The sequence below is a fragment of the Festucalex cinctus genome, chromosome 4, assembly GCF_051991245.1.
Source record: "Festucalex cinctus isolate MCC-2025b chromosome 4, RoL_Fcin_1.0, whole genome shotgun sequence".
In the NCBI taxonomy this organism is placed as follows: domain Eukaryota; kingdom Metazoa; phylum Chordata; class Actinopteri; order Syngnathiformes; family Syngnathidae; genus Festucalex; species Festucalex cinctus.
In genome coordinates this window covers 10,179,701-10,203,693 of record NC_135414.1, presented here as the reverse complement: position 1 = coordinate 10,203,693, position 23,993 = coordinate 10,179,701, and the positions used below count along the sequence as shown (strand labels likewise).

Below are 23,993 nucleotides of genomic sequence, written 5' to 3'. Positions count from 1 at the left end.
GACTGCGCAAGAAGTGACTGTCTCTTGCACTACAATTACCTTCCCCACTCTCCATGGCTTCAATGAAGACCCCTCCACAGTGTGGAAGTACCCAGTATCGACGGCGGTAACGATCTTGGCCGTACATCATGGAGCGCAGGGAATGGGATATTTCAAACAGCTTTCTTCTAGTCTGGTGATGTTGCTGAAGGTGGACAGAGCATTCACCTTTTTTATTGTCATATATTCTGCAATATTTGTTGAGCAAATTAAATCTGGCAGTGCGTACCAATGAAGGAAGGAAATAAATAAAAGGAACAATACCTTAGCTAACTTTTCTATCTGCTTTTCTAGCTCCTCCACACTAGTGGCTTGGTCAACTTCATCCTAACAGAAAACAATTCAGTTATTCTCCAAGATCAAAGTTAATGATGCATCTAAATACCTTTTTTTTTTTTTTTTTTTTACCTCATCATAGGTTTCCACTTTTTTAACCTTCTTAAGGTCGTCTTCATCCTCATCTTCATCATCATCAGCCGGATCGTCACTGTCCTCGTCGTCATCATCGTCGTCGTCGCTGTCAGCACCAAGTTTCCTCTTGCGTTTGATAGCTGAAGACGGCGTGCCGAGAGACTGGTTCTCTTCCACACCCACGCTGGCTTCCCTCTTGCCAGTGCGTTTGGCATAAATGGTTCTCAATCTGCATGGGGAAATATAGTTTGAAGGTTATATTGTCTAGTTATATTAAAAAAACAAAACAAACAAACTGTAAAGCCAATATAACTTACTTCTTAAGTTTCCCCTCCATGATAATTTTATCTTTCCTCATGTTTGCCATCTGATCCAGGCTCTTGTCAATTTCACTGTAAGAAAGGGTGCATTATGAGATCCATTTCCTAATTTTGCAAATACAGCTTAACACGCTTGCACTCTGAGCTCAGTGGCCATTTCCATCTGAGAAAATCCTGTTTTTTTTGCCTTGCCATTACTAGGAGCCAATGAGAAAGGCATCGCTGGCCAATTTTATGGCTCAAACACCTGTTATGAATTTTGCTGTTCAGCTTCGTGTTAGAGAACATGAAGTTGTGCAAAAAGACAAAAAGTACTGAAAACTTAAGATGGCAATTAAACTGTCCAATTAATCTAACTGAACGGCCAAACCGAAAGAAAATTCTCCATATTTACACGTCAATTGGGAAAACAAAAAAGGCAGAAGCCGAATGTAATTTTAATCATATTCACAGGAGTGGTATACTGCTTTTTCCAATCGATAGTGCTGTAGTGGCACATGTAAACAGCAGATTGGAATAGAAAAGTATGACAATCATAGGATTTAGGGAGGTCAAATTAAGTTAACGTGTAAAAGCTATAGTGCATTTTATTTTCACCCATGTGATGTAACATGCGATACCTGATAACAACTTTGCTGCAGGCCAGCTCGTTTGCGAGGAATCCCAGGATGGAGGCCTTCTGGGATGGCGTGTGGGCCTGGAAAGCCTTTGTCTTCAGACTGAGGGCCAGAGGGGCCAAATCGGTATTGGCACAATGGGCCCCCATGTACATCTGCAGCACCTCAGACACATTATCCCGGTTTATGCCAACGTTTGTCAGATGATCCCCCAGCATGGTCTTTGTCTAGAAGAGACGTAGAAGATATTGAATATTTTTAATGAAGCTACAAGCAAAAAAACAAAAACAAAAAACAAAAAAAAAATAAAAATAAAAACAATCAGCTGCTTAGTCTAACATGTGGGCAGGGAGAGCGAAGATTTACAAGACATTTTCTAGAAATTTACCGGACCTTCCATGGGGCCTAAGTGTATATTGAACATTTGTACATATGCATGTTTTTCCAAAAATAAATAAATAAAAACATCACTCACACAAACGAATTAAATTCCAACATAATGTAAACAATACAAGACAATACTGAAGTTTGACATCTTGACTTACTTTTTGTCCAGGGGGTAAACCAGGATCACAGACTGCCAGAGATAGTAGTTTGACCAGCAGATCTTGGACCTGACCCATGCTGTCACCCACATTGAGCAAGCCCTCTTGTAGCATACCCAGTGTTGGCACATCAGAATTCAAGTCCAGGCCCAAAACCTTTCCAAATCCTCGCAAAAACTGCATCAGCATCAAACAGTCGGACACTGCCCGTCCTGGAAGGATCAGCCCGGGAATTCTGGAGAACTCAGGGAGAGCCTGAAGACGACAATGAGGGTATAATGTTTTCAAATAAGCAATATTATCTAATTTAGTGGTAAGATGGATCAAATGTGTACATTTGTTACTACATTAAATATTATGTAGTACTACCGTTAGCCACTTGATGGCACAGAAATAAAAAATATCACTTCACTATTGTCTCATTATGGTCATCGATGTCTTACAAAAACATCTAGCAATATACTCAAACGTTCCATTTAGACATAGTACGTTCCAGAATATCTTCATAATATCTATATCAGATTATGAATGAGATCTTTTCAAAATGTATCAGCAGCCTGCCTGACATTAATAAATGGATGTTTAACCCTACATTAAAAAGCACATTTTGGTTTACAACACTTGTTTTTGAATAAAATCATCCATTATAAATGTGATGTCCTACTTGACCCAAGATAGCCATAATAAGCTTTGAGTTTCACTCATAATGTGATGTAGTTTGGGTGACACTTACTGGTAAGCTATTTATATTGCTGTCAAATGGCAAAACGGGTCAAATTTGCCCCAGTATGTGTGTGATGATTAAATAAAGGAAATAAAATCTACACTAAACAATGCAAGGACATGTCTATATACAAACATACTGCGAAAGATCTTAACTACCTTCTGATCAGACAGACACATGTCTTCATTTGGCTTCTTCAGCTCTCTGGCTATCTCCAACTCCAGCCTGCGCTGCTCCAGCTTGCGCTCTTTGTTGAGACGCTTCTCGTCCCTTTTTTCCTGCCGCAGGCGCTCGCGCTCCTGGGGAGTTCGGAGTTTGCAGAAGCATTAGGAGAAAAAGTACTTCTACAGAATCGTCAAAGTGTACACTTGCTTGTGCGTGTGTATGTGTGTGTGAAAGCAGACAAGGAGTGTTAGATTGCAGCTATGCATTCAAAGGAAAAATGCTGGAGGGTCAGAATCTTGGGAGGGAAAGAGTGAACAATAATGGGAGAACGTGGGGAGGCGACTAAGGAATAATGACTTCCTGTTTTTATGATGTGGCATTGGGGTGTCCAAACTACTGCCCGGGGGCCATTTGCAGTCCACCTTCCTTTTTTAGTGGCCACTACTGTGGTGCAGCTGTAATGCTTTGGTGCTGAAGAAACTGGTCAGCTGTCAAGGTAAGGTGGTGTCGTGCAAACTCATTTCCACCTATTGCACTGCTTAGTCAGTTCATTGTTTTATTCATTGCATCATTCATTCAATTCAATTCACAATGTAATGGACTGAGATGATTCAGTTTTATCATTGCTAAGACCTTTGAAAAAGAGTCCACACAATTTTAATCATTAACAACAGAAAAATAATAATGATACTGTAATAGGGCTGGGTATCAATTCTAATTTCCTGACTTGATTCGATTTTGATTCACTAGAGTTCAGTTCATTTTGGTTTCAGTTTTTCCCGAATCGATTCACTTCAATCCGACATTAATTATGGAACATAAATTCTTCTTAAATATCAAGAATATGATAAAAACTCCACAAACATTAAATTCCAACTTAAATTTTATGAAGGCAGTAACTGGTTAAATGATTTAGTTTATTAATGAATGTAAAGATGAGATTACAATATTTTCATAACTCTAATTCAACAATTGTAAATGTAAATTTAAAAATTCTGAATTGCGCTTGCAAATGTAAGAATAGGAAAAAAAAAAATCAGTTCATCATCGATTATTCAATTTTTTAAAACCCAACACCACTGTAATCTAAAATAAGAATTTCCTGATCGATTGGTTTTAGCCTAGAACAAGTTTGGACACCCTGATGTCGTGTGTGTGCGTGTGTGTGTGTGTGTTGGTCTTTTGATTTTCCAGCCTATGACTACCTCTGCTTTCTTGCGAGCCTCAACAGCCTTCATCAGCATTACATGCTGCCTCCGCCTTTCTCTCTCCTACAGTGGCAGAAAACAGAGGCACAGTACAGTAACAGGGACATACTGCAATAGGCCTTACAATTTTAGTGTATTAATACAACAGTAATGCTCTAAATTCATTAGAGGCACCATACTTGGAACAAACACAAAACGATGCTTCACATGTTACACTGTCACATGTATGGTGGAAGCATTACGTGAAGAGTACAGTAGTACGATGACAACCAAAAAGCAACACATAGATGCGATACGTAGTAGATGTGATGACAGGCTAAAAAAAAAGAGAAGCAGCTGGAATCAGTGACGGCGCATCTAAGCTAAAGCGGAGAGAATACAAGTGACAAAATATTGGTTGGCAGACGATAATATATTGTATTAGTCATTGGTGACATTTATTTGACGCTTTACTAATAATATTTAGTGGAGGGGACAACAAAAAGGAATGATGAGCTACAAACAGAGCAGTTACACTTCAGTGGATTTGGCAGCTTTAGTATTAGCACAGTATGAGACTGCGGAGGATGAGACATCTATTTTGTTCTCTGGTGCATGATTCAGTCTCCTGCAAAAAAAAAAAAAAAAAAAAAAAGGCCACGAGAAGCACCGGTGACTGACTATCATTTTATTTGATCTCTTCAGGTTTTCCCCTCGACGGTATCATACTGTCATTCCCACTGTGATCCACCAAAGGACACAATTACCACGAGTTCAGCCTGCCAAGAACATTCCCAGCACAGTGACTCAAATGGTTGAGGAGCATTTTAACGTTGTGATACACAATAAAAAAACAGGATGGGAGCCTGGCAGACCTTGTGCTGGTTTGAGTTTTTTTTTTTTTTTTTTTTTTACTAATGTCACGTTTCAGTTTGTTTGGGTTTTTGTTTTATTTTGGTGAGTGTTGGTTGTCTGGTGTTCCTGTCTTCTTCCCCAGTCTCGTTATGGCTAACCTTGTCCACCTGCTTGTGTCTTCCCTTCCTGGTGTGTATTGCTGATTGGTTCCCCCTCCCTGCTGTGTCTCCCAGGTGTGTCCTGTTATTGTCATTAGTGTTTGTATAAGGGAGTGGTGTTTGTCTCACGCGGGTGTGGGAGCATTGTTAGCTGTTTGTTGTTTGAATTTTCTGTATGTCTGGTCACAGTGGTGTCTTTATTGCCAAGTCTACCAAGTCTTTATTGCCAAGTCTACATTGCCAAGTCTACCAAGTCTTTATTGCCAAGTCTACCAAGTCTTTATTGCCAAGTCTACCAAGTCTTTATTGCCAAGTCTACCAAGTCTTTATCGCCAAGTCTACCAAGTCTTTATCGCCAAGTCTACCAAGTCTTCTACGCCAAGTCTTCTACGCCAAGTCTTCTACGCCAAGTCTTCTACGCCAAGTCTTCCACGCCAAGTCTGCTAAGTCTTCCACGCCAAGTCTGCTAAGTCTTCCACGCCAAGTCTGCTAAGTCTTCCACGCCAAGTCTGCCAAGTCTTCCACGCCAAGTCTGCCAAGTCTTCCACGCCAAGTCTTCCACGCCAAGTCTTCCACGCCAAGTCTTCCACGCCAAGTCTTCCACGCCAAGTCTTCCACGCCAAGTCTTCCACGCCAAGTCTTCCACGCCAAGTCTTCCACGCCAAGTCTGCCACGCCAAGTCTTCAAAGTCTGCCACGCCAAGTCTTCAAAGTCTGCCACGCCAAGTCTTCAAAGTCTGCCACGCCAAGTCTTCAAAGTCTGCCACGCCAAGTCTTCAAAGTCTGCCACGCCAAGTCTTCAAAGTCTGCCACGCCAAGTCTTCAAAGTCTGCCACGCCAAGTCTCTGCCATGATCTGTGTCCACGTCCAGCCCAGTCTACTCCCCTTCCGTCTCGTCCAGTCCTTCCCCGTCATAGTTAATAAAGTTCCTTACATCATCTTTCCAGTCTGTCTTCCCGCCTGTTTCCTCCGCTTTTGGGTCCACCCATACCCCCAACGTAACAGAATGCTCCCACCAACCCGGACCCAGCGGAAGTTCCAAGTCCCCGTTCCGGCCCCGCGCCGGATTCAAGTCCCCGTTCCGGCCCCGCACCGGATTCAAGTCCCCGTTCCGGCTACGCGCCGGCCTCAGGACCCCGTTCCGGCTCCAGGCCCTCGTCCCGGCACCTCGGCAGCCCATGAATGCCACGCCTGTGCCGCTGCTGCCACTTCAGCCCCTGGCCGCTTCGCCTGTGCCGCTCCTGCCGCCGCAGCCCCTGGCCTTTTCGCCTGTGCCGCTGCCGCCGCAGCCCCTGGCCGCTTCGCCTGTGCCGCTGCAGTCCCTGGCCACAACGCCTGTGCCGCCTAAGCCCCTGGCGTCTCAGGTCCCCTCGTCACGGCAGAGTTGCCGCCTTCTCCAGTTTCCTCGTCTTTGCCCCAAGTCAAGTCCCCAGCTTCCTCGTCTCTGCCCCAGCCAAAGTCCCCAGCTTCCTCGTCTCTGCCCCAGCCAAAGTCCCCAGCTTCCTCGTCTCTGCCCCAGCTTCCTCGTCTCTGCCCCAGCCAAAGTCCCCAGCTTCCTCGTCTCTGCCCCAGCCAAAGTCCCCAGCTTCCTCGTCTCTGCCCCAGCCAAAGTCCCCAGCTTCCTCGTCTCTGCCCCAGCCAAAGTCCCCAGCTTCCTCGTCTCTGCCCCAGCCAAAGTCCCCAGCTTCCTCGTCTCTGCCCCAGCCAAAGTCCCCAGCTTCCTCGTCTCTGCCCCAGCCAAAGTCCCCAGCTTCCTCGTCTCTGCCCCAGCCAAAGTCCCCAGCTTCCTCGTCTCTGCCCCAGCCAAAGTCCCCAGCTTCCTCGTCTCTGCCCCAGCCAAAGTCCCCAGCTTCCTCGTCTCTGCCCCAGCCAAAGTCCCCAGCTTCCTCGTCTCTGCCCCAGCCAAAGTCCCCAGCTTCCTCGTCTCTGCCCCAGCCAAAGTCCCCAGCTTCCTCGTCTCTGCCCCAGCCAAAGTCCCCAGCTTCCTCGTCTCTGCCCCAGCCAAAGTCCCCAGCTTCCTCGTCTCTGCCCCAGCCAAAGTCCCCAGCTTCCTCGTTTCCGCCCCAGCCAAAGTCTCCGGTCTTGGGGTCCGCCCCGGGCAGCGCGGTAATGGCGGCCGACCCGGGACCCAGCGGCAGGCGGCGCAAGAAAAGGGCCCACCGCGGGAACCGGCCCTTGGCGGCGCCACTCCTGTTGTCGCCCCTTGAGCCCGCAATACTGCCGCCTCCTGGGCCACCCCCCGATCCAAATTTCATGGAGTTTTGTAAGGCAGTGTTTCGCCCCTTGGTAGACTCATATTCGTACCCTGATTAGGGGCAGAGTTTTAGCTCCCGTTCCCGTCCCCGCCCTCCCCGTTTTGGCTTGTTTTTGTTTTCGGGACGTCTGGGAGCCGTCCCTTGGTGGGGGGGTACTGTCACGTTTCAGTTTGTTTGGGTTTTTGTTTTATTTTGGTGAGTGTTGGTTGTCTGGTGTTCCTGTCTTCTTCCCCAGTCTCGTTATGGTTAACCTTGTCCACCTGCTTGTGTCTTCCCTTCCTGGTGTGTATTGCTGATTGGTTCCGTCTCCCAGGTGTGTCCTGTTATTGTCATTAGTGTTTGTAAAGGGAGTGGTGTTTGTCTCACGCGGGTGTGGGAGCATTGTTAGCTGTTTGTTGTTTGAATTTTCTGTATGTCTGGTCACAGTGGTGTCTTTATTGCCAAGTCTACCAAGTCTTTATTGCCAAGTCTACCAACTCTGTTATCGCCAAGTCTAAGTCTTCCACGCCAAGTCTTCCAGGCCAAGTCTGCTAAGTCTTCCACGCCAAGTCTTCCACGCCAAGTCTTCCACGCCAAGTCTTCCATGCCAAGTCTGCCACGCCAAGTCTTCAAAGTCTGCCACGCCAAGTCTTCAAAGTCTGCCACGCCAAGTCTTCAAAGTCTGCCACGCCAAGTCTTCAAAGTCTGCCACGCCAAGTCTCTGCATCACGCCCCGCCAAGTCTCTGCATCACGCCCCGCCAAGTCTCTGCATCACGCCCCGCCAAGTCTCTGCCATGATCTGTGTCCACCCCAGTCTACTCCCCTTCCGTCTCTTCCAGTCCTTCCCCGTCATAGTTAATAAAGTTACTTACATCATCTTTCCAGTCTGTCTTCCCGCCTGTTTCCTCCGCTTTTGGGTCCACCCATACCCCCAACGTAACAACTAAAATGGAATGTAACTGTGATTTATATGTTTGTAATACAGGGCTTCATTATTCATGCCTCCAAGTGTTATCACAGATTATTCATCATTTTTATGTGTTTTTACAGTATAGTGGTGTACTAAGTTAGGACAAAATCTCCTTACATCACACCAATTAAAAGGCATATGTCAACACACGGAAACTGTGCTACCTCTGGTTTAATTTACATTTTAGATTTATATTATTATTCTGTTGTGTTTTATTATGCTATTATATGTCACAATTCAGTCCTGTTTTTCTTGATTAAATCAAAAACTTTTGGGGGTTTTTTGGCCATGGAACTACATAAAAAGCATTTAAATTAGTTTTATTGGGAAAACTGAATTGTTATATGCATTGGGTTTGGTTGCAGAACAAATTTAACTGGTAAGTCAAGGTACCACTGTAATTGTTAGCAATAAGCTAGCTGATTTTTGTTATGTGGCTTGGTTGAAAAATTTGGTGTTTAAATACAGTGTTTGTTTTCCTTAACTCATTCACTCCCAGCCATTTTCACAGAAGCAATCCCGTTCGCTCCCAGCTGTTTTATTGGATTTTGACTGATTTTGCAATGCCCCCAGAATATTGTGCTCTATTGCTATAAACATATGGAACCTACCAAAAGAAAGATTAAAGCCTCTTCTTTCATCAGGAAAAAAAAGTAAATTTCTATCTGTTTCCGTTTTGCAGCAATTAGCATTAGAATATAGCTAAGTTTAATCATCCATCCATCCATCCATCCATCTTCTACCGCTTATCTGAGGTCTGGTTGCGGGGGCAGCAGCTTTAGGAGGGAAACCCAGACCTCCCTCTCCCCAGCCACTTCAACCAGCTCCGCCGGCGGGATCCCAAGGAGTTCCCAGGCCAGCCGAGAGACATGGTCTCTCCAGCGTGCCCTGGGTCGCCCCTGGGACCTCCCACCGGTGGGACATGCCCGGGACACCTCCCCAGGGAGGCGTCCAGGAGGCATCCGAACCAGATGCCCGAGCCACCTCAGCTGGCTCCTCTCAATGCGGAGCAGCAGCTGCTCGACTCTGAGTCCCTCCTGGATGACCGAGCTTCTCACCCTATCTCTAAGGGAGAGCCCGGACACCCTGCGGAGGAAACTCATTTCGGCCGCTTGTATCCGGTTTAATCAATTTTCACAAATCTATTTAGAATTGTGAGTAATTGAGCTTATTTTCAACATGGCCCTGGTTGATCTCCTTTGCTCTGCTGCCACCTGTAGGCTGTTTGTGTAATAACTACCATTTCTGCAACTGTTCTTTGCAGTTGAGAGGCTGCATCAAAGCCTTCTGTATGCTCTAGCATAAAAAACAAAAACGTATAAATACTTCTTTGGGACACTTAAAACATTTAAAAAAACAAAAAACGTATTTATACCTTTTTGGGAGCAAATGAGTTAAAGTTTTGTTCAGTTTTACAGTAAACATAATCTCAGAGCGACTACAGATTGAAACAAGTATGCTTTCAGTCCTCTTTTCATTTCCTCCAAGTGATGTTATAATGTTGGTGAAAGAAAAGGCAGTACTATTAAACTTAACTCAATTTATATTGTGTGTTTTCAATTAAATTTGAATGTGTAATTCATGATGGAGGGGCTAAAGTATTTTTATTAAGTGTTTATATGGTCTCTCTTAGGGCTATGCATCTCTCCAATAAAATACAATTTGATACATACCTCGATACATTGGTTGCAATACGATTGAAGAACAGTTTGATAGAATGATTCAATTTGATATGAAACATAAGGGACAGATAGGCAGACCTTTTAAGATTTGTGAGAAGGGATACAGGCCAAAAGAAAATGCTAGACAGAACCCATTTGTCCCCATGGTGGAATCAATCATGGCAATGATCGGACTACATGCTGCTTCTGCCGTAAAATGAACTGACAGTGGTAGACAAAATGATTCCCCGTAACGCTTTGTTCAGAACAGTGGTGAGGCCGGAGCAGGTTAAAGTCCAGCACTCGGACAGCAGGACGGAAGCACGGACGAACAGACACAAGCTTAACCGTCTGGACCAAATGATCAAGCACTCATGAGTAGGTTTGCTTCCTGTTTTATTCCCGTTAACTCCCTCGTTAAGATCCCGTCTTTGAAACCCCCTCATGCAATCCCACTCATGAGCAACACACGCGAGTCCAATACAACAATTAAGACGATGTGTGTGATGGATGGAAACTCCTCGAGTGCACTTTTGAGTCACAGTGAGTGTGATTTGGCTAGCAGTCTTTGCAATGCATTCTGAGTAGAAGAAGGGGAGGGGAGGGTGAGGGTATGGGGGAGGGGGACAGAAGCTGCCTGGCCAATGTGACAGGGTCAGTTGTCCCTCAGGACGAGCAGATGGAGGCAGCATACTGACTCTTTTTTTTTTTTTTTTCTCCCTCTCTTTTGTTTGTTTTGCTGGAAAGCCATGCAGAAGAATGTAGTATGACAGCAGCCAGTGCTACACTTAATGCATTGCTATGACAACCATAACACAACCAGTTACACGATGCAGGTGTTAGATGTACAAAAATTAAACATACCCATACCATATCTAGTCTATGCCTCTCCAACTCCTGGCAGAGAGAGTTGGCAAAATATTATGAATCAGAAGTATTATCAAGAACCAGAATTTTCATATTCAGAATTACTCATGACTTTCATTACAAATTGACGTTAACAGAGGCAAATGTATCCATTGTTGAGCAGTTACTAGTGTTTAAGTTGCCTACCTGGTGCTTCAGGATCTCCGCCTGCTGTCTCCTCAGCTCCTTCTCCTTGGAGACAAAAGAGAGATGAGGGGGGAACATCAATACACTGTGATACTCCTGCCAATCCCCATTTTGTTGTTTTTTTCGGAAGCCGTGCCAACTGAAAAGAAACACTAGCAGGCTTCAAAGTAAGAAAGAAAAAAAAAAGCCCAGCAACTTAGTATCGTGCAATTATCTCATTCATCTTTTAGCTACAAACAAATGGGACAACTTTGGCATCCCAGTAGTCCATGTTAGTGACTACTGCCTGTAGTGGTATATGACACGGACAAAAATAGATATCCCGATAATAATGATCCAGATGTAGTATTTGTCCTTAAAATGATATTAAGTGAATGAATAAAGAAATACTGACTTATTTCTTGTTAGCAAAAAAGAAACGACAGCATTTCCTTAGTTGTGATGATGGAACTCCAGCAATAGATGAAATACTTTTTCTGCTTAAACTGGTTCGACTATTTCTTCATGTGTTTTGATGATTTATTTTAGCACACATTGTCCATAAATAGTACACAATAAACACAATGTGCCCACTACACGATCTGCCCACTAGTAGTAATACAGTACTAGTAAAGCACTAGCTGTTAACTACCGGTACTCAAATTTTATAATGTCACTAGTAGCACACGGTTGTCCTACTAGTAAGGACAAAAGATTGTACTATTACAAGGGCCTTCAAATGTCTATCAAGGACATCGAATTAATGCTGGAACAACTTTATGGGAAGGTGTTTTAGCATTTATTTGATACCCTTGATGTCCTAGTTAACTAGAACGATTGTCTTACTTGTGTTCCACTACTGTATATTTGTGCACACTACTATGACAGTTTCAGCATACTAGTAAAACACTACTATGCTACTACTGAGGTACAATTAGAGAAGCAAGATTTTAATACCTCAGTTTTTGCCTCACTAGTAACGTAGTTGTCTTGTTACAATGCCAAAGTTGTCCCACTATTAACTAGTTAACTAACTCTTTAAGTCACACATTAAAGATGTCGAATTAATGATCAAAAAGCTTTCAAGGAATTTATTTGATACCATTGATAATCATCTTAAGGCCCAAGTACTAGTTATGCACTTTGTCCACTAGTAAGAGGAATCAGCATAGTAGTCAACACCTGCTTATTATTTTAAGGTTTAATTACATACTAGTTGGCCAAAAGTGGCATGAGAGTAGTGTGAAAAGGAAAACGACAGCAAAATGGCAACAAATATGAAAAAAAAAAAAAAAAAAAAAAAAAAAACTATTATAGAATTGTATTACGATGAATTTCAAGGCTATCTAATAAATGTTTTGGGGGGCTTTTATTTGATGTATATCTTACTGTAGTAGTATGTATTAGTGGAACAAGTTACAAGCAATGTTTCTTCAGTACTGTCTTTGTCTACTGTTTGACACCTCTGTATACGAGTAAGACAACCAAACACATGTTACTAAACTACTGGTAGGCCACTAGCATGCGGACACATCTTACTTGGACCTAGTAGTGTTTGCAGTGCAATACAGTATACTAAAATTTGAAATGAGTACTTGTGGGACAAAGGTGGCACTAGAAAGTGGAAAACAAAACAAAACAAACATTACTCGTAATACCCAGTGCTAGTAGCCCGTAGGCAGCATTGTGACCCGTTTTGGGCTTTTTGATGGTTCTGTCCAAGTCATTTCAAAATAAGATACTGCCTACGGTTTATGGAATTGTCTACTAGTACATGGGCCTTAAAACTGATATAAAGGATACTGGATTTTTTTAAACTAGTGTTAAATTCAATCCAGGGCTTTAGTGAGTCATACCTTTATTCGCTTCTCAGCCTCCAATATTTTGGCACTGGCCGCTTCTTCCTTCTTCCTGCGTTTGGCCTGCGAATAAAGATTCAAGTCAAAAACAGACGAGTGTCAATCAGTTTCAGATGAGCTCGGCTTCCGCCGTGACTTCAGCCCAATGTTTGCGGTTACTCGGTTTCAGCAAACATCCCATGCCCCCGGATTGCCAGTCAAATTTGTAGAACACCGCCAATGAATTATGTATCTCTTTAACACGTAATTGTGAAAATGTTGAAGCCTCCTGTTAAGAGCGTCTTGTCAACCGTGTCGACTCAAAATTGATTTAGTCCTAAAACACTTTGAAGCTGCGGCATTATAATTGCGAGCGCCTGGCTATGTGCATCTGTGTATGTGTAAGCATCTTTGTGTGTTTGTGTGTGGCACCTTCTCCTCTCGACCCACTTACGCTGAACTGTTACTGTTGTCTGATGGGGGAAAAAAAAAAGAAAGACTTTTTCTGTCCAATTTAAATAAGGTCTGAAGAGGCCGACCGCCATTTTAATATTCAACAGCCGTCAACCAAGACCAATTTAGCATTAGTTCCATATGGAATTATGCCTAAGAAGACGCAACGCCTCCAAAGCATGCCACTATTCAGTAATGAGCTTTAGGAAGATTAAAAACACTATACAGTAGTCGGAGGGGCTGCAGCTATCCAGGAATGTTTTGCTTAATCAGGAGCTGTTGGGTCAGATTCTGTACCTCCAAAATCTGCTGTGCCCTGAGTTCTTTCTCCATCCGAATCTGCTGAATACGCTTGATCTTTTCCTGTTGGGGGGAAAGAAAAGAAGGTATTTTTTGTAACCTGTAGAGTGCTAATTTTCAATGCAGACAATGTTTTGGGTCAATTTTGACCAATCACATTCTCCATTATTGTCTGTATCGAATTATGATTGACAGATCGTTTTTTAATTTGCCAATGAACCGAATATTGATTGATTGATTGATTGATTCATTCATTCATTCATTTTTTCATAATGTATTATGTCAACAGATAATGAATCCCAATGTTTTGGAGATAAGACATTTTCAGACATCTTTCAGGAAAAAAAAAAAAAAAAAAGCTTCAAGCTCTTTATTGCCAGTCCCCATTTAAACAATAAAATTAAAGTTGTGTAGTTTAAACAACCACATAGCTTTTTTTTTTTTTTTTGGTTTGGTTTATTGGTTTTGAACATATAAGAATAAGCACATTATAAGTGTTTAAAAAAAAAAGTTGAAATAAAATATATATTTAAAGGGGCTGTCTGCCGGATTCACTCAGGAAAATGCACTTTTTAAATACAGGATGTACACACTAACTTTCTCTCAGTCTACACATCTGTGTTGTTGTTTATCTTTTGTGGTAATTTTGTCCTAAACCCCCACCTCCCCAGCCTGTATTTTGCCATTGTGTGTTTGTTTTGTAAACTGCAGGACGTTTCTGTGGAAAGACAGTATTTACAACCCTCCAGCCAATCGCAGAGCGGGGGGTGGCGTGTCGCAAACGGGGCCGGGCGAACGTGTCAGCTGCGTGACGTCACTCCCGCGGCAATTTGAAAGCACGCACGGATTTTTATTTTTATTTTTCACTCACTCACTCACAGAAGCTTACGTGTGTGAATGAGTGAGTGAAGAAAAAAAAATCTGTGCGTGCTTTCAAATTGCCGCGGGAGTGACGTCATGCAGCTGACACGTTCGTCCGGCCCTGTTTACGACACGCCACCCCCCGCTCTGCGATTGGCTGGAGGGTTGTAAACATTGTCTTTCCACTGAAACGTCCCGCTGTTTACAAAACAAACGCAAAATGGCAAAATACAGGCTGGGGAGGTGGGGGTTTAGGACAACATTACCACAAAAGATAAACAACAACACAGATGTGTAGACTGAGAGAAAGTTAAAGTGTGTATATCCTGTATTTAAAAAGTGCATTTTCCTGAGTGAATCCTGCAGACAGCCCCTTTAAAGGAAAAAAAATGTCAACAATAAATTCCATAATTTACATGTTCAAGGAGTAGGAAGAAGTAAACATACCTATCTAGTCCTACTCCCTATTATTTGGTAAATCTGTGAACTGTCATAGCTGGACTAACGAATAGCATCTGTGTCACTGTTATAGTAACGGATGCTTGAACACAAATAAATGTTAAATCAACACATTTAGACAGATAACACACTTATAGATATACTGTATATTCTTTATCCTCTTCATGATTAATATAGCGGCTTACTATCCATCCATCCATCCATTTTCTTGACCGCTTATTCCTCACAAGGGTCGCGGGGGGTGCTGGAGCCTATCTCAGCTGGCTCTGGGCAGTAGGCGGGGGACACCCTGGACTGGTTGCCAACCAATCGCAGGGCACACAGAGACGAACAACCATCCACACTCACAAGCACACCTAGGGACAATTCGGAGCGCCCAATTAACCTGCCATGCATGTCTTTGGAATGTGGGAGGAGACCGGAGTACCCGGAGAAGACCCACGCGGGCACGGGGAGAACATGCAAACTCCACCCAGGAAGGTCCGAGCCTGGACTCGAACCGGAGACCTCAGAACTGGGAGGCGGACGTGCTAACCACTCGGCCACCGTGCCGCCCCAGCGGCTTACTAATGAATGATAAACTGCTCCATGTATATCTGTATTGCACTGCCACCAGATGGTCAAGACACATAGAGCAGAGAGAGCAACACTGTGTGTCCAATTGAATTGAAGAAAAAAAAATATTTGAGAATAATTCATTCTTTAGAATGAATTGCCATTTTGAACATGGTTATCACTGTCCCATTAAAAAAAAATAGAGATTTATGGTATGCACAGTTTCACAGTGTCAAGACTCCCACCAGTTCATCCTCATTTAACACACACTGGAAAACTTAAACTATTTTAGTAGACATGGGCCAAATTTGACAATGTAGGCAACTGTTATATAACGCATGTACATAGGAATGATATTTTTGTGTGAGTGTATTTTAGATCAGGGTAAAATTACTTTACACGTCACAATATGTTTGCTCATTGTGTCAACGACACAAATATATGGTTAATGCTGTCGGTAAACTGAAAAGCAAAAGAATCTCAGAATAGAGCTGCTCAGCGTTTCTTATTCACATGCGGTTACTGGTTTCCACAGGAAAAGAAATGCACTGGTCAGCAAACACAAAGAGTCCACATACCTGCTGCTTGAGAATCTTGATCTGCTCTTTTTGCTTCCTTCTCTCCTCTGCCGCCATGATAGCTGCAAGAAGTCAAGAGAGTTTATATGATTAACTACAAAATTGACCTACACAGCTGGACTCTCGGATGTATTCCAGTGACAGATTTAGTAGGCCCTAATTGCTCCTGATAGGCTTGGTTGGCATCTTTCATGCTGTCAGCTTCCACCGACGGTGTGAGACAGATCCAGATGTGTGTCTGAGCGTGAATTAGGGATTGGCAATCAATGAAACTTAAAACACAATTGATTCCTTCTTCTGTTATTTTTTTACATACAGTATTACAGTATGAATGGACCTAGTGCACAGTCAAAATACTACTGCAAGTATGTTTTTGCTTCTCTTGTAATAGTTGTAGTTTCCATTGTCAATATTTATTATGTGGGAATGCCAAAAAGGTGAGCTTAATGAGTTAAATATATGTATTGATGTGCTAATCTTCTCTGCATGGGGAAATCACACTCCATTCACTTTCACTGGTTTATATTGCTTAGCACTTATTAGACTACCCAGTGTTAGGTTGGTGCCACAGCTGCCCCAAATTAAGAGCATAGCTAATTACCATTTGTAATTGTCATTTTATGTTTCTGTAATGGTTAATAAACCAGTATGTAGAAGCTCTTTAACCAAATGGTATTGTTAATGCTTAAACATAACTATCATTATTCACAGAGTGTGTTGTGTGTTCACATTGTTTTACACATAAAAAAAAAAAAAGGCATGTTAAACCGTCTGTGCGTTTTACTGGTTGAATGTTGGCAACATTACTAGGAGCTAGCTACCGCAGCCTAGTAATTCTACTAGTGGATCGAATTGTCTTATGAGTGAGGACAAACTGTGTACTATATGGACCCTAACCCAAACAGCTTTTACAATATCAAATATAAAAATTCACAAGATCAAAGTTCTACAGTAGTGGAATAACTGAGGATGGAAAACAAAATACAAAATATATATTTTCTTGCCTTGCTGTTTCCGCGCCTCTTTGGCAGCACGTGCCAGTGCCTGCTTTTCGAGTTTTCTCATCAGTTTCATCTGGGCTGCCTGTCGGGCTATTTCTAAACAGGAAGAGAGAAAAATTGTCAATGAATTATTTCTTTGCATGGCCTTCCGTTTCTGAATGAATGGTGAGGAGGAGGTTGTGTTGGATTGTGTGAAAGTGGAACCCGGACAGTGGTAGGAAGTACAAATTCTTATTTACTGTACTTAATTTTCAGGTATCTATACTACTTGAGTAAGTCAAACAACAACCTGTTGGCAAAATAGGCTCAATACTTTTATTCAACACGGCATAAAAAAAGATGTACCGACCAGTAACTAAACAGATGCAAAGTCTACCGTGGTTGACATATTAAATAATTGATTGAGAGCTTGGATACTTTTATTATGTGTGTGTGTGTGTGTGTGGGGGGGGGGGGGTATGAAAAGCAGTGGCATGTGCTATAGTGCTATAGTGGCATATGAATCAGTGAGCATTAACAAATAGCAAACAGATTCAGACAATCAAGAAATTCCACATCAGTGGCCTTAGCTGAGAATTTTTTTTATGTTGGCTTCAAGAATGACTCGTAGCAAATGAGTGGTCTGTGCCAGTTTCTGGTGTTAAAAAAAAACGCATACAAAACTTCTGTCTATTCTGTAAAAACACACTATAGGTAAATGTGTTTTTTTTTGTTATCTTTAGCTAACTTAGCTAAAGATGTACTTCTACTTTTAAATTTTATTTTCTTCCACACATCTATACTTCTACTCATGTGAAGTGTGAATATATGTTTGCCACTTCCAATAAAGGAAAAATATAATTTATTCAAGATACAAATAAAGAATGAAACAGTATTATCAAACAACCAATTGCCAATTCAACTAGTTCTACTGCCTCTGTTGTTTCTCGGACGATTATTTGTTAACATGGCCCAATAGATAGCAGATCTTATTTTCCTCTACTGACCTTGAGCTTCTAATTTGCGCAGGAGTTTGACCTCACTGGGACTTGGACCTTCCGGTACCAAGGGGTCGCCCACATTCGGGGGTCGACCTTTCCTCCGCCGGTTAGCTTTGGCACTGTCGCCCGCTAACTGACAGTCTGAATTGGGGGTACGACCCCGGCGGCCTTCCATTGCCAAGATGTGAGGAATGACTTCCTCTTCCTTTAACAGGCTCCACTGTAAACCCTGGAGAGCCGGAAAATACATGCAGATAGTTTGGGGGGGGGGGTAGTTGAGAACAAATTGTTAATGTGCAACACTTGAGGAAGTATTTCATTAGGAATCAAATCAATGTTTTACTGGAGCTTTATTTTTCTCAATGCATAATCAGTGTTTTTGGTTAGGTTTTTAGGAAGGTATAGAAACTAAATAACATGGCAACACAGGCCAGCTGTGGAAGTAAAGGTCATCTGATTATTAACTAGGGTTCTGCATGATTCCTGTCCCTGCCCTGACAGTAACAGCTACATAGAGCTCAGCCTGAACAGGGATCAAGGAGAGGGGGAGAGAGAGGGTAGGGAAAGCCATTTGAGAATTGATTCCATATCAAGGATGTCCATCATCAGGTCCATATACTAGTATGCTTTTTTCTCATAGCACTCAACTCATAGCACAACTACAGTACTAGTGTGTCCTAGTAGAATTACTGTGTCTTACTAATAACGTTACTCGTAAGTCACAGGTGTTCTACTAGTGTGCCAAATTGTCTTATTACTGAATACAAAGAGTACTAGTTCATTGACTTTAAGCTGAATATCCGTGATATTGAATAAACACTCAAATGGCTTTCCATACGAGAGAGGGGGAGAGAGATGAAAGGCGTTCACCTGGGGTCCTTCTCTGGCTTCATAGAAGTCACCAACCCTGATCTTTGCACTGAAGCTAAAATTATCACGTGTGATGCCACTTATTCCATTTCTGGATAGATACTACAGAAGAGAAAATAATAAATGGCGTTGGTTCAAGGCAGAAAAAGGCGAAATTAGCGACATTGTAAAGCAACTGGGAGGCTAGACTATAGACGGGAGGGAGTCTACAGTTACAGTGCATGTGTGCACGCCTTGCTTAATCAAGATAAAAGCCAGAGGACAATAATAAAAAAATAAAGTAAAAAGCAAAAGCTCTTAAGGAAAGAAAAACAGTTGTGACCTTGGGGTGCACAATTCAGGCTCTCTTACTTATCTGTGAACAGATTTTTTTATTTTTTATTTTTTATTTTATTTTTTTTACAGCCTGCTGACTGATGGATGAGCAGTGAGTGTGTACTACTGAGCAGCCATTTTTCTATTTGGACCACTGCACTGCCTTTAGTGCAGTTTGACAATCACTGTTGAACCAAATAAACATTATCTGCAGTGCACTGTACAAATGAGGCCAAAGCTGTGCATCCCAACACTAACCATTAATCATTGCTTTGTAGAAGGAGAGGTGAGGAAAGTGGCACAAGAAGGGACGCTAAGAATAACATCTCTCACTATTAGGGTCGCTGGAAGCAGAATGGGAGTAATTGTGGTACATGTAGCAGGGACAAATATGGAAATTATATAAAAAATAATGATGCACATTCATTTGTTTGTGCATTCAGATACCTTCATCACATCTGGGTATTGTCGCAGTTTCTTGCCACATGGTGCGTAGTAAGCTACCTCCCCCTGAGGCCGCCCTGACACGTTTTTGAGTCTTGTTTCTCTCCGCCATCTTAATTTTTAGCAATTAAAAAAAAAAAAAGAAAGTCATTAATTAAAACCACAAAAAAACATGCGAGACTGTACACATTGAAGTGAGTCGTACCCCAACTCCAGAGGCGTCATCAAATCCTTCTCATCCATCACCCGCTTCCGCTTCCCTAAACCTGTGGGAAAAGAAATATTTTTACAGAAAACATACACATGCGCAAAATGGTACACATGCAGTAATATTAGGAGTGCCGTGTCCTCACTAGATTATGTAATTTCTGTGCAAATTATGTTCACATGCTCAAGAGCTGAGTCTGCACTGAAATGCTGGCGTAATAATTTAATTTTCAAATGCAGAATTTACCATAAGTCTGACGTTGGAATGGTTTGAATCAGTTGGAAAAATGTTAAAGGAGTTAATATGTAAAATATCTCAATGTGGGCATTTTATTGCAAAATGTTGGGACTTATGTAAGATTAAATGATCTGAAGAAATGTGAAAGGAGGTCAATGTGTTAAACAGCTCTCAAAATTGGTTATTTTATTACTGAGAACGTTTGAATTTGGTTAATGTGATCAGCAGTTCCCAAGATGTATTATGAGGTCAATATTCTTTAATGGAAGGACTTCCGTCTAGAAATGCGGATGGAGGATGTCAATATTTAAAATCTCTCCAAAATTTGGACTTTTATTATAAACATTATGGGAATATTTGGAATGTGATAGCTACCAAGATTACTTGTTCTATGAATTCAATATTGTAATGATTTAAATGTGTTTTTTATATAAAGAAATGTGCATGATGCTACATAGATGGAATATGGGGAATGTAGAGAAATAGTTCCCAAGATATACTGAATGAGCTGAATATTTTGACGTTAGAATGGTTTCACTTCAAGAAATGTGGAAGGCAGAGGTAAATATGGAAAATATCACTTAAATTTGGAAATGTTATTGTAAAATTTGATTTTGAGGAATTTGGGCATTATTGAAACATGTATCCCAAATCATTATGAATAAGAGGAACAGTGGTGTGGGAAAGATGGGGAACTTTTCGTTCACTTACGTGGTGGAATTGTGGAAAAAGTGGATACTTTAAGGAATGTGGAAAACAATTCCTAACATGTCCTGAATTTTGTCAATCTTTTGAAGTTCTAACACTTAGAATGAGTTGAAGAAAAAACATTGAGGCAGAACAACGTATGCACACCCTTTCCAAATTCTTGTCTGAAAGGGTCTGAACATTAATGAATGAGAATTAATTTACAACACAACTGGTAAATGAACAATGCTTTCAAGAAAAGCCGGAACAAAAAGGCGCCACAGCGATGACTGCTTTGGCTCAAAATATGTCCTACTTTCTCTGATGTGGGTAAGTAATCTTTACACACTGATAGTGCGGTGCCAAAAGACTAGTCTCACAGGCATGCCACTACAAGACCTTGACTCTCCGGTTACTGCCTTTGTACTCTTCTAAAGGTAATGATTCCTACTTCAACATATTTTGCTATATAGCATAGGCCACGCTTGAGTCGCATTCTTTGCGATATCGTATATGGCTTTAATGATGATAAAGTGAGCATCTGCTGCTTGCAACAGGTCAGCGGGAGGTACCAAACCAATCTTCATCCCTCTTTTTCCCCAATGAGTCGGCATCAGATAGTTCATACATTACCTAATGGAGAGGCTAGGCTGTAGGAGGAGGAGCCAGGAGAGCTGTGATAGGCCAAGGCACTGGAGCTGGTGACAATAGCGGGCGTCTTGATGACCTGGAGATTGAGAGGGGAGCAGCTGGTGGCCGTGTGATTGGCTGAGGTGTTCAGTAGTTCTGGGCCTTTGGTTAGCCTGCGGGGAGTCGTTTCCTTCTTTGACGAGCTGGATGACAGTGACTTGGAGTCCTTCGCTTTCTTCCCAGAGATGTCACTGTCGGAGGTACTGTCTGACTCTAGATATACGGAAACAGGAGATCACAATGTCACAAAGGAGTAGAGAGAAGCTCTCCTATATTACAGATTTTTAAGTGCTTTAAGCCTTTTTATGTGGTCAAAGAGCAAGGTTTTTCCACCAGTGTGCATGTTATTTTAAATGGGCTTTTACTTGTACAGTGCTTCTATTCCTTCAAGGGACTTATTTTAACACTTTCTCCTCATTCACTTATTGATGTAGCATCAGGATTAAATGGTGTTGCAACATGGTCACATGGCTCCAAATCTAACTGACAACCTTCAAGCTAGGCAAACAACCAATGTGCCATTTGAGCCGTGTTGTAAAGCTTCAAATAAAAAAATCTGTCAATTCTTCAAGGGAATATTGATCCATTACTCCTTCATGGCTCTGTGAAGTTACATTACTTGGGCAGGGATTGGGACATGCTGTCATACTTCTCAATCCAAAGGTGCAAACATGCTTGATTTGTGACATGGTACCACACAGGAGCTGTAATGTTTAAAGCTCCCAATTGTGCACAGTACCTTGCAATGACTGGCTGTGCACGATCATGATTATTAACATTAAAAAAAAAATATATATACAGGGTCGTTATGACTGAAAATCCAAAAAGGTAATTATCTAAGTAAAAATCTAACTAATACACATTTATGTTTTCATACTATTGTGCATATGTAAATTCTGTAGATACAAATGTCCCTAAATTTCATTGTTATATTTTTAACATTTATTTTGATGAAGCTGGAACACACAAGAAAAAAGTGATTCAAACTATGTTGAGGGAATTTGTTTAAAAAAAAAAAAAAGTAATGCTTGCAATATCTGGAAAAAGTAATATTTCCTTCCAAAATGAAAATAATTTAACAGATCGTTAGCCTATTTTTGATAAGTGGGTGCAATTTCATGTATTATTCTTATTTCCCAAAACAGGCATTTTGCTTAATGCACTCCAAATGGAGCAAACAAATGACACAACTTTGATTTTAAGTGAAACCACCCTCAATGAGGAATTCAATTTTACTTTAATAAGTGGAAACTCCTGTTTGTCAGATGAAAAAAAAAGTGTACTTAGCAATTTAAAGGAAAAGGTGGTAGGTTTAAGTTTTGAGAGTGTCTTAAACATGCCAGTTGTGCAAATTGGAATTTGTAGAGCGACAGAAAAAGTACATTTTATACAAATGACAAGAACTGATGTTGATCAAAAACTTCATCCAGTAAAAGCACAAAAAATATCTACCAAACAAAACTGCTACAAAACAGCTCAAAGGGTAGTAAAATTAAAAAAAGTCCTAAGGATTAACACAAGTGTTATAGTGTCAAATATGGCTACACAAAATAAAGCCCCTACCTGACAAGCTGTCATCAGAGTCGTCATCCTCTTCCTCCTCCTCTTCAAGGTCATCATCCTCATCATCGTCGTCATCGCCCGAGTCATCAGAGTCCTTATTAGCGGGGAGACCGGCCGCAGGGTTACAATTTCCGGGAATCCCTACCCCAGGAATGCCAACACCCGGGATGCCGACTCCCGGGATCCCGATCCCCGCTTCTCCTCCACGAAACAAATCCACTAAAGACTGTACTAAATGGTTCTGAGAGAAACCTTTCCAGTTGGGTAAAGTCCCCGTTTGTCCCGGTCCTTGTGTCGGGCCTGGGGTCTGTCCCTTCCCCTTTGGGATTTTACTCTTTCTGGATCCATAGCTGGCGGCATGAGGTGAGGTAGTCGGCGGCTGCGACGGAAGCCCGGCCTGGGCGCTTGTTTGGGTCCTACTCGCCCCTGTGCTAAGATTGACAGGCATTGACCCACAATCAGAGTCGCACTGAGGGGACTTGCCTTGAGAGGGAGAGTTTTTGCGAGGTTTGGTGATGAGGGCCAGAGGTGTGTCCTGAGTGGTGCTTTGGATGACTCCGTTGGGTTGATTCGGTTCAGGAAGCCCGAGCAGGGCGCTCGAGAGGAAGAGGTTGGAGTGATTGTTCTGGGGTGGAGGAGGAGGAGGCAAAGCGGGTGGCAACGGAGAAGAAGACAGAGACTTCCCTTTGGGAGACTTGTTTGGCCCCTGCTTCCTTAGCTCAGCTGGGAACGTCTGCCCTTGGGCCATGAGAGTCTGGGAACAGGAGGAGAAGAGGGGAGAGAAAACAAGAAGAGGCAGGGAGTCGAGGGGGGATGGCAAAAACGAGAGACACAATGAAAGGTCAGAAGAAAAATGGGGAAAATGGAACAAAGTGCAGTTGCTCGAGCTGTCAGTCTGTATCACTGGTGATTGATTAAGCAGCTGACTAGCTACAATGCAGACAAGTGGTAAAGTTAACTATGGGGAAAATTTTTTTAATATACTACTAGACACTGGTTATCTCTCTAAAACGTCTTCACACTGAAACTCTGATAG

General features: G+C 42.2%; 1 protein-coding gene across 13 annotated transcripts in view; it reads right to left on the bottom strand.

The window, feature by feature from the left end:
* The window catches only part of baz2ba (bromodomain adjacent to zinc finger domain, 2Ba), a 112,987-nt gene that overhangs the window by 12,547 nt on the left and 76,447 nt on the right, over positions 1-23,993 (bottom strand). For 4 of the 13 annotated variants that reach the window (XM_077518753.1, XM_077518746.1, XM_077518747.1 and 1 more), the window contains 20 exons: positions 22,958-23,711; positions 21,338-21,607; positions 19,778-19,838; positions 19,576-19,684; positions 18,814-18,915; positions 17,950-18,172; positions 16,967-17,059; positions 15,963-16,024; positions 13,507-13,572; positions 12,775-12,840; positions 10,940-10,984; positions 10,751-10,783; positions 4,027-4,092; positions 2,815-2,955; positions 1,933-2,187; positions 1,391-1,614; positions 768-842; positions 448-679; positions 304-366; positions 40-184 (listed from right to left, as the gene is read on the bottom strand). In XM_077518753.1, the coding sequence (XP_077374879.1) occupies positions 40-184; positions 304-366; positions 448-679; positions 768-842; positions 1,391-1,614; positions 1,933-2,187; positions 2,815-2,955; positions 4,027-4,092; positions 10,751-10,783; positions 10,940-10,984; positions 12,775-12,840; positions 13,507-13,572; positions 15,963-16,024; positions 16,967-17,059; positions 17,950-18,172; positions 18,814-18,915; positions 19,576-19,684; positions 19,778-19,838; positions 21,338-21,607; positions 22,958-23,711 (3,085 nt within the window). The remainder of the gene's footprint in view (positions 1-39; positions 185-303; positions 367-447; positions 680-767; positions 843-1,390; positions 1,615-1,932; positions 2,188-2,814; positions 2,956-4,026; positions 4,093-10,750; positions 10,784-10,939; positions 10,985-12,774; positions 12,841-13,506; positions 13,573-15,962; positions 16,025-16,966; positions 17,060-17,949; positions 18,173-18,813; positions 18,916-19,575; positions 19,685-19,777; positions 19,839-21,337; positions 21,608-22,957; positions 23,712-23,993) is intronic. The other 9 variants (XM_077518749.1, XM_077518759.1, XM_077518750.1 and 6 more) reach the window with 5 other exon arrangements.